This window comes from Octopus bimaculoides, chromosome 14, assembly GCF_046866305.1.
Source record: "Octopus bimaculoides isolate indiv1 chromosome 14, ASM4686630v1, whole genome shotgun sequence".
NCBI classification, from domain to species: Eukaryota; Metazoa; Mollusca; class Cephalopoda; order Octopoda; family Octopodidae; genus Octopus; species Octopus bimaculoides.
This window is the reverse complement of record NC_142941.1, coordinates 49,591,336-49,601,631: the sequence shown is the minus strand read 5'-3', so window position 1 is coordinate 49,601,631 and position 10,296 is coordinate 49,591,336. Positions and strand designations below refer to the sequence as shown.

At 39.2% G+C, this 10,296-nt stretch overlaps 1 protein-coding gene across 2 annotated transcripts in view; it reads left to right on the top strand.

The window, feature by feature from the left end:
• The window catches only part of LOC106868615 (attractin-like protein 1), an 82,385-nt gene extending 75,694 nt beyond the window's left edge, over positions 1-6,691 (top strand). Inside the window, exons 26-29 of one of the 2 annotated variants that reach the window (XM_089362915.1) lie at positions 577-655; positions 954-1,082; positions 5,313-5,466; positions 6,279-6,691. In XM_089362915.1, the coding sequence (XP_089219041.1) occupies positions 577-655; positions 954-1,082; positions 5,313-5,466; positions 6,279-6,373 (457 nt within the window). In that variant the 3' untranslated portion in view covers positions 6,374-6,691. The remainder of the gene's footprint in view (positions 1-576; positions 656-953; positions 1,083-5,312; positions 5,467-6,278) is intronic. The other variant, XM_089362916.1, reaches the window with a different exon arrangement.
• Positions 6,692-10,296: the final 3,605 nt, after the last annotated feature.

Sequence of the window (10,296 nt, the reverse complement as noted above, 5' to 3'; positions counted from 1 at the left end):
TGTAGAGTGGTCCAAATAGATTGCACAAGGTACTTTTTGTCCATTACTCTATCGATTCTGTCAAGACAAAGTGCCAGAAATGGTTGTGTATTATATCAAATGTCCCACTGTTCTAGACTCTACTCCTTGTTCTAGGTTCAAATCCCAGTGAGGTTCATGTTACCATTGGGATGCATTGTACTGTATGGGCCCCAACTAAGGTTGAAGTAGGCTAATAAGCAAGTATTGAACTCACAGCTCCACTATCAAATGCTGTCATGTCAGTTTTAGTATTTATTCAGCAGCAACAACAACATTTATTTTGAAATGTTACACTTTCTACTTTCCAGAGCAGACAAGGGAAACCTTTTACAAGAAACAAACTGTACTTTTAGAAAAAATCAAGATAATTTTTCATTAGACACGGTATTTGGAAAGTCCTGTGGGCTATAGTTTGTCCATGATTGTTCTAGAGTAATCTAATTAGCTCAGTGATGTGTCTGTCCTCTCTATGCTACCAGTGATTCAACGATGTGTCTGCCCCCCCCCCCACTCTCTCTCTCTCTGTAATATATCCGTCTTCTCTCTACATTTCAGTTGTTTCCTATCATTGCTACTGATTGCAGCAATATTCTGGAAAATCAAACAAAAGTATGATGTCTACAGGAGACGACAGGTAAGCCGGGCTGTTTGCATCTTTGCCATCATCATCATCTTCATCATCATCATTGTTGTCCACCACCACCTGCCCTCATTCTACTGGCTGTCACATACAATGTAATAATGTTCCCCCACTCCACAACATGCCCTACACTACCAGCTCTCCTACACATCATAACTACCTCCTTCCGCACCACCACCACCACTGTCCCACACTTGTAACAGCTCCTCCACCCCGTCATCTGCCACACCTCACCAGCTGTCACAAACGGAACCTTTTCCAATTGCCCTAATGCTGTGTTTCCTTTTCCTAGCGTATGTTTGCCGAGCTGGAGCAGATGGCCAGTCGCCCATTTGCTGTGGTCTCCATTGATATTGAAAGACGAGTGGATGGCTGTGTTGCCGAGAAAAAGGAAAAACAGGATTATCGAAAGAAGAAAAAGGTAAGTTGGGTTTTTCTCCCCTCTCATCCACACTACTCACCTTTGACCGTTGACTCAGCATTTAGGGGATGGGTCAAAGGGAACAAATTCCTCTCATATCAACAAATTCTGGGAAGCAATTTGTAAAACCACAGGTTGGGAATGCTTTATTTGAAATTCCTGGGACTGATGCATTGCAGATATTTGATGGGGTTTTTATTTTTAATTATTTTGGAGTATTTTTTATACATTATTTCCATTTGACGGATATTTGTCCTCATCTTGTTTGTTGTTAACACAACGTTTTGGCTGATATACCCTCCAGCCTTCATCAGGTGTCTTGGGAAATTTCGAACCTGGGTTCTCCTTCCTAAGGTATTTTTTGATGTTAATATTATTCAGGTCACTGCCTGGAATCGAACTCAGAATCTTGGGGTTAGTAGTCTGTGCTCTTAACCACCACGCCATATGCCCGTGGTGTAGTGGTTAAGAGCGCAAGCTACTAACCCCAAGATTCTGAGTTCGATTCCAGGCAGTGACATTAATAATAATAATAATGACATCGAAAAATACCTTAGGAATGAGAATTGGTAAGCTGGAGAGCTGCACCAGGTTCCAGTCTGATTTGGCCTGGTTTCTATGGCTGGATGCCTTTCCTAACACCCAACCACTCCAAGAGTGTAATGGGTGTTCTTAATGTGCCACTGGCATAGGTGCATTTACATTCCACCAGCAAGGGTTCCATGCCTAGAGAATATCACAAAAGCACACACACACACACCCAAAGCTGACACTGGAGCTCAATATGGCCCTGTGGCTTGTTGAATTTTGTTAAACTGTCCAACACATACCAGTATGGAAAATGTATATAGAATATAAAGATGCATGCAACATATATTTCTCTAAGCATGGAACCCTTGCTGGTGGAATGTAAAAGCACCCATGCCATTGGCACATTAAGAACATCCATTACACTCTTGGAGTGGTTGGGCGTTAGGAAGGGCATCCAGCCATAGAAACCATGCCAAAACAAGACTGGAACCTGGTGCAGCTCTCCACGTTACCAGTTCCAGTCAAACTGTCTAACCCATGCCAGCATGGAAGACAGATGCTAAATGATAATGATGATGATACACACACACACACACACACACACACCACTCTTATCTACACACATACAGACATCAGTCCCAGATACTGTCTCTGTTGCCCCCCCCCCCCCAACCCCACATGATTATAATCAATGTTCTAATGCCGTTTTATTGTGGTAATTGACTTACAATAGATTGGCTGTTGGCCAACACACACACACTGCAACACATCTCTACATAGACATCTGGATGTATTCTATATACATACAATATATATATGTATACACATGCCTTTATATGTATATATGTACATATATGTGTATACACATGCATATATATGTATGTGTGTGTGTATACACATATATATTTCTATATATATATATGTATATATATATATATATATATATATATCACACACACACACACACACACACACACACACACACACACACAAACATACATTTGTACGTAGTTCTGTGTCGTGTATATGTATATAAGCATTTCTGAGGGTTTCTTCATCCATATAATTATATTTATGTCTAACACACATACACACACACATGTGTATGTTTGAGTTTACAAATAAGTGGAAAAAGTACTCAATACAGATAAGTAGAGCATAATTATTTCTGGTGCTAAGATTATTTTGTTAATTAGTTTTCCGAGGATCTCTTAATCATATAACATGATCGTTAATACTCTGAGTAGAAATTCTCACGTCAAGCTGTGCTTGTATATATACAAGCACAGATGTAGCTGTGTGGTAAGAAGTTTTCTTCCCAACTATATGATTCTGGGTTCAGTCCTACTGCATGGCATCTTGGGCAAGTGTCTTCTATTATAGCCAAGCTGACCAAAGCCTTGTCAGTGGATTTGGTAGATGGAAACTGGAAGAAGCCCATTGTATATATGTATATCTATATGTGTGTGCTTTTGTGTCAGTGTTTGTCCTCTACCACCACTTGACAACCATTGTTGGTTTGTTTACGTCCCTGTAACTGAGCAGTTTGGACTGAGAGAATAAGGACCAGGATTTAAAAAAAAAAGTACTAGGGTTGATTCATCATCATCATCGTTTAATGTTTGCTTTCCATGCTGGCATCAGTTGGACGGTTTGACTGGGGACTGGCTCCTGTGCAGGTACCACGTAAAAAATACCTTTTGAGCGAGATCGTTGCCAGAACCGCCTGACTGGCCCTCATGCCAGTGTCACGTAAAAGCACCCCCTACACTCTCAGAGTGGTTGGCATTAGGAAGGGCATCCAGCTGGAGAAAGTTTTCCAGATCAGATTGGAGCCTGGTGCAGCCTCAGTCAAACCGTCCAACCCATGCCAGCATGGAAAGCGGACGTTAAACGACGATGACGATGACGATGATGATATAAATATTTAGCAGAAGCAGCCGAGTTACTCAGGGGCTGAGAGTTTCGTGTTTTGGTATGTACGATTGGTGCTTGCACTTGACACTTCGAGTCCTCTTCAGTCACTCCCTCACTTCTGCTGATTGTTCAGGAAGAAAACGCACATAAATACACACATGCATACACACACACACACAACAAACGCACCATACATACCATACACACATGCACTGTACATACATATCATGCACACATACATAAATGCATGCACTCATATACACATACATACATGTGTATACATATTTCTTCATATGCATGTGTATAAATATATCTATTTGTGTGTGTGTGTGTGTCAACCTTTTCCTCACCACCTTTCTTATGAAATGATAATGTTGATTAGTGTTTGCCATTACAATATCATTATCGATTTATTTACATTGTGTTCATCTGAACTTTTGGCTGCGGTGGTCATGGACGGTGCCAATTCCTCCGCTACTTCCCTCCCACCCCCACCTGCACACACACACACACACACACACACACACACACACAACATGTATTTTTATTGTTATTGTTGCAGGATGCTGAACATTTTTAATAATTACCTTATAAATGCTATAGGTCAACACTGTATACATACATGTGTGTATATGTATATATATATATATATATATATATATATATATATATATATATATATATATATATACACACACACACACTTGTACAGATAATGTCTGTTTAGAAATCTGAACTTCAATTAGTTTGGATCTGGCAGCAAATACAACTTATCAACAACATAAATATTGTGTGTGTATATATATGTGATATATGTCATTGCTATTATGGTAAACTGTTGTATGTCCAAGTTTGACCAAATGCGTTTTTTTCAATATTTATTTCTGCTTGCAATAGCCGGTTCTTTTGGTCAAACTATCGTATCTCCAGCTGCTTTGGATGCCAAGATACAGTTTTTCGATATTATTTCGTTTTCTGAAAAAGCAACATTTTGAACATACAACACTTTTGCAGAATAGAAACTTGCTTATTTTCCCTCAGCCTCTCCTGTAGCCTGCCAAATGAAACACCAGCACTTATTACTAACTATTCCTGTATATCTGCTACATGATGTTCACCCAACCTGCCTTGTGTCCCTGTCACCTCTCATACGAGGGTTTGCTGAAAAGTTCCTGGCTTTGGGTAAAGGAGGATCAGTTAATTATGATTCTATTCAACATATTCCCCTCTCAGATTCACATACTTATTGCTGCAGTCCTTCAGTTTTTCTAAGCTCTGTAAAAGAACTCGGAAAGTTGGGTCTCCAACCAGGCCTTTCGCAATACCCTTAAAGCCAGGAACTTTTCATCACCCCCCCCCCTTGTGTATATCTATGGTTTACATTGGTTAAACTATTTGGGTTCCCTCTCTATACTTCATCTGTATATTAAACATGGCCACTTCCCAGTTGGCAGCAAAATTTTGTTAAATTTTTTGTTGTTGCTGTATTTACTTTCAGATATCTTTTATTCTAGATGTTGCTTCCATGCTTGGAACTTTTTCTCTGATTCTTTGACTGATTCATTTATAAGAATTACATCAGTCCTTCTTGAACTCTTCTCTTATCTCTTGGAACTATAAACAGGAGGGGACTGAGAATGAACTTTGCTAAATTCCTCTCTGAATTATTATTCACTAGTATCCACCTTGTTACCTACTAGCATCCACCCTGATACACATCATTATCCACCCTCATATCCTAGTTCAGGGTCTGTCTCTAATATGTATTTCTCTATTTTCCAGGTGAGCAATAAACCAAGCCCAATTGCATTAGAACCATTAAATGGTCAAAAGGCAGCAGTACTGTCGCTCCTTGTCCAACTCCCCTGTGGTGATGAGGACTATACTCCGAGTAATCAATCAGGACTGGCTATTGCCAGTGCCCTCGTATCTCTAGGTGAGTATCAAAAGCACAAATGGACAGCCTTTTATATAATTCTCTTTAGGTTGTTGTTTATGTATGTATATATATATATATATATATATATATATAAAGTTGAGGAGGGTAAAATGGATATAATAATAGATTACTTTATTTTTTCTGTCTCCGATGAAGGGAAGTACTGGATCTTCCCAGAAACAGCTGTAAGACTCTATCCATAAAATAATTCTCCAACCTTACCTTTGCTCTCTTTATCTTTTTGTTTTTTATATATTTACATATATATATATATATATATATATATATACACACACACACACATATATATATATATATATATATATATATATATATATATATATGTATATACCTCTCTCTCTCTCTGTAGCTTTCATTTAGAACTCAGAAAGATTGCATAATTTGGCCAGTAACAATGTACAACATCAGTGCTGGTGCCACATAAGATCTCTGGTGATGGTGTCACATTAAAAGCATTGGTGCTAGTGTCATGTAAAAACCACCCAGTGCCACCCTATAAAGTGGTTGGCATTAGGAAAGGCATCCAGCCGTAGAAACCTTACCAAAGTAGGTTGGAACCTGGTGCAGCTCCCCAGCTTTCAGTCAAACCATCCAACCCATGCCAGCACGGAAAACGGACGATAAATGATGATGATGGCAAGATTTCCATGAAAGCACTGCTTCCCCAGTGCAGAAGATGGCTGGATGTAGAGGCTCTCTTGTTGCCTTGCTTTTTGTTGTTGTTTTCCGATATTACCCTTCTCTCTCTCTGTGTCTAATAGCTGTTGTTTCTTTTCCATTTTCTTCAGGTAATCCACGAAAACAAAGCTGTGAACCCAACAAAAGTGACAAAAACAAACACCGAAGACATATACACCAATCACATCCCGATGCATGTATATAGCAACGCTTAGTGTACATATATACACCCACACACATGCACTCACATGTACAGACTTACACACATAGGCAGACACATACACACACACGCACGCACACTTACACGTGCATGTCTACACACGTGTGTGTGTAGACATGTATGCATGTGTATGTGTAGTTGAGTGTTTGGGTGTGTGTATGCAATATTAATAATGATAATAATTAATAATTAATACTAATAATAATTATAATAATAATAAATTCAACAAATTTGTAAATAGTGATATAAAGAAAAAAAAAAAAGAAAATTTGCAACAAAAATTCAATGTAAAAAAAAAAAACCCCGCAAGACGTAACAAAAAACGTAAAATTCACCACACTTGACGATGATGAGTGATGATAATAATAATAATAATAATAATTGTTTGATATGTAAAAAAAAAATATATAAAATATTGCAAAAAATACAACAACAATAAAAAAAACATTTTTCTTTTAAAAAAAATACTAATTTGTGAAGAAAAAAAGGCAGAAAAAAAAGAAAAGAAAAATAAACATTAAACCAAACAAAACAGAAAAAGAACAGTGTTACACCAGCAGCAGCAGCAGCAGCAGTAGAGGGGGTATGAAGATGAGAGAAGGATGACGATGGTGGTGGAGGGGGGGGGCAGAAGGAGGGTGATATTTCCTGTGCGTTTTTTGTTGTTTTTTTTTGCTTTTTGTTATTTCCTTCTTCCTTTCTTTTTTTTCTCTCTCTCTGGTGTCCACGGAAATGTGAAGAAAACGAATGTGAGTGAGACGAAAGCTGTAAGACGGAAATTTAAAACTAGTTTAAACCTTGCTGTTTCTTTACATTTCACATTCTGGAAGCTTCTAATTATTATTATTATTATCATCATTATTATTATCATCATCATTATTGTTGTTGTTGTTGTTGTCGTTTTAAGGTAGCGAGCTGGCAGGATTGTTCGCACGCTGGGCAAAAATGCTTGGCGGCATTTCGTCCGTCTTCACATTTTGAGTTCAAAACTCCACCGAGGCCGACTTTGCCTTTCATCTTTCCAGAGTTGATAAAACAAGTACCAGTTGAACACTGGGGTTGATGTAATCAACTTAACCCCTACCACCGAACTTGCTGGCTTTGGGCCAAAATTTGGAACCATTATTATCATTTTTATTATTATTAAAACGATGGTGGTTGGCAGAGGAAATAAAGGATTATTCGGTAATGACAAAGAATTGGTTCAGCATTGGACCCTGGGTGGAGTATTGGTTAATGCTGAAGAATTTAGGGATTTAGGAATGGAGAAGTATTTAATAGCATTCTTTTACATTTAAAGTGCAAATCGTACTCAGGTCGACTTTGCCTTTCATCCTTCCGTCCGTGGGATCGGTCGATAAAGAAAGCACCAGTCATATTCTGGGGGCAGGAGTAATTTGACTATTTCCCTGCCCCCACCAATTTTGTGGCCGCATACCTATGATATGGTGGGAGAAATGGTCGTAATGGGTGAGTTAGTGGCAGAATTGTGACTCTGGTGATCTGGTGGCTGTTATGCTTGACTTACGATGGGAACAATGGAGTGTTGGCACTTATGGTGGAGCACCAGACTAAATAGCTTTCCGGATTTAGTTGCATCCCTGCATATCCCGAATTCAAATCATATCAAGGTGGATGAAATAAGTACCAGGTATATACTGGTACAAAACAACTCACTGAAAAGACTATAGTCCCACATGAAAATAACGTCAGCATCACCATTAACAATTTTGGAATTTGTATTTTATACGACTTTAGTTGGTTGACCATTTTCTCTTTATACATTCATACATAAACAACACACTCACACATATATATACATATGAACATACACATATATATATGTATATACACATATTCTGCCAGGGAAGAGGAGCAGGCAGAGACGAACTTTCATCAGGTGACCTGTGTTGTCTTGGTGTATTTTGTCACATCTCTGTTACATTGTGAGCTTGAATTCTGCCGGGGTGGGGGTGGGGGGTGGGGGTAAGGGAGCTGGCTTTAGAATAAAATATCGTATTGGGGGGCTGTTGATGCTATTGTCACCATCCTTCCTCCACATCATTCGTGGACCTTGGTCCTTGTGGTTTTAGCTAAGAAATTATCATTTTTTTTTTATTACAGCCACCTCCTCACCACCCGCTGCAGTAGTCATCATCATTGTCATTGGATAAAAGCTTCTTATACTTCCCCGCTTGCACCCTCACATGGTGCTGTGTGGTGGTGCCTTAATTGTAGTATTGTAGAGTGTGTAGTGGTGGAGTGTTTGGTAAGGAGAGGACATAGTCTGTATTAAAAGTGAATTCATTCTGCATTTGTTATGTTCATTGTATTTGCTGCTATGTCAATACCATATTAATGCTGGGTTAATGTGGAAGCGCAATGGCCCAGTGGTTAGGGCAGTGGATTCGCGGTCATAGAATGGCAGTTTCGATTCCCAGACTGGTCATTGTGAGTGTTTATTGAGCAAAAACACCCAAGGTTCCATAAGGCTCCAGCAGGGAGTGGTGGCAAACCCTGCTGTATTCTTTCACCACAACTTTCTCACTCTTTCTTCCTGTTTCTGTTGTGCCTGTAATTCAAAGGGCCAGCCTTGTCACACTGTGTCACACTGAATCTCCCCCTGAGAACTACGTTAAGGGTATACGTGTCTGTGGAGTGCTCAGCCACTTGCACGTCAATTTCACAAGCAGGCTGTTCCATGGATCAGACCAACTGGAACCCTCGTCGTAACCGACGGAGCACCACTGGGTTAATATGAGGCAGTGAGCTGGCAGACTCGTTATCATGCGGGGCAAAATGTAATATTGAGTTAATATGAGATTGTGACATGGCAGTGTCATTCTCATTACATGTTCACTGTTATATATATATATATATATATATATATATATATATATCTTTGTGTATTAAGGCTACCATTGGTTTCATGTTAAGAAAAATAACTTAATATCTTAACAATTTTTCAAGCCGATCACATGGAGGAATGGTGTTTGTCTCCATGTTGAATGAAAACACCCAAATGGAGACGAACACTATTCTTCCATGTCATCAGCTTGAAAAATTGCTAAGACATTAAGATATTTTCTTAACATAAAACCAATGGTAGCCTTAAGACACAAATAAAGAAATTCTATCCACCAATGTGGTGTTGAGCACTTGTTCTTGTCATATGACATTTATGTATGTATATATATATATATATATATATATATATATATATATATATACACACACACACACACACGTACACAGACATGCTAATATTGTACAGTGCGAATGAGTGTTCAACACTGCACTGGTGGATAAATATTCTTTATTTGTTATCAAGGTTACCATTAGTTTCATGCAGTCAATTCTCAACAATTAACAAGCCTGTCACATGGGGTGTTGGTACCTGTCTCCAGCGATAATGATGATGGCAGGTGTAGGTACAGAGCTGATAGAGTATAGCGTGATATCAGTGTATTTGGGGGCAAGATGACTTTTTCTATGTAGTCATCATCAATACGAAAGATAGTTGTCGTAATTCCACATCCCCACCACTACCACTGTTACTACCACCCACCAACACTACCACCACATAAGCATCACCATGGCCACCACTAAAACCACTATTGGTTCTCTGTAACAATTATCATCACCCTAGCTACCACCACCACCACCACCACTACCCATCAGTAGGGTCGGCCCATAACCACAATAAAGTTGACAGTTAATCCAGACTCAGCAGATGCTGCTGCTGCCACCACCACCACCATAATGACCAATTGTCATGTATATCTTTCTTTTACTGACCACATGTGTCTTGGGGCTGGTTCCCAGGCTTCCTTTGCAGTGCAAACAATGGTGTATGGCTCACTGATACACCACCACTCTTACAGGCGGCAGTGGGATACACAGCCCTG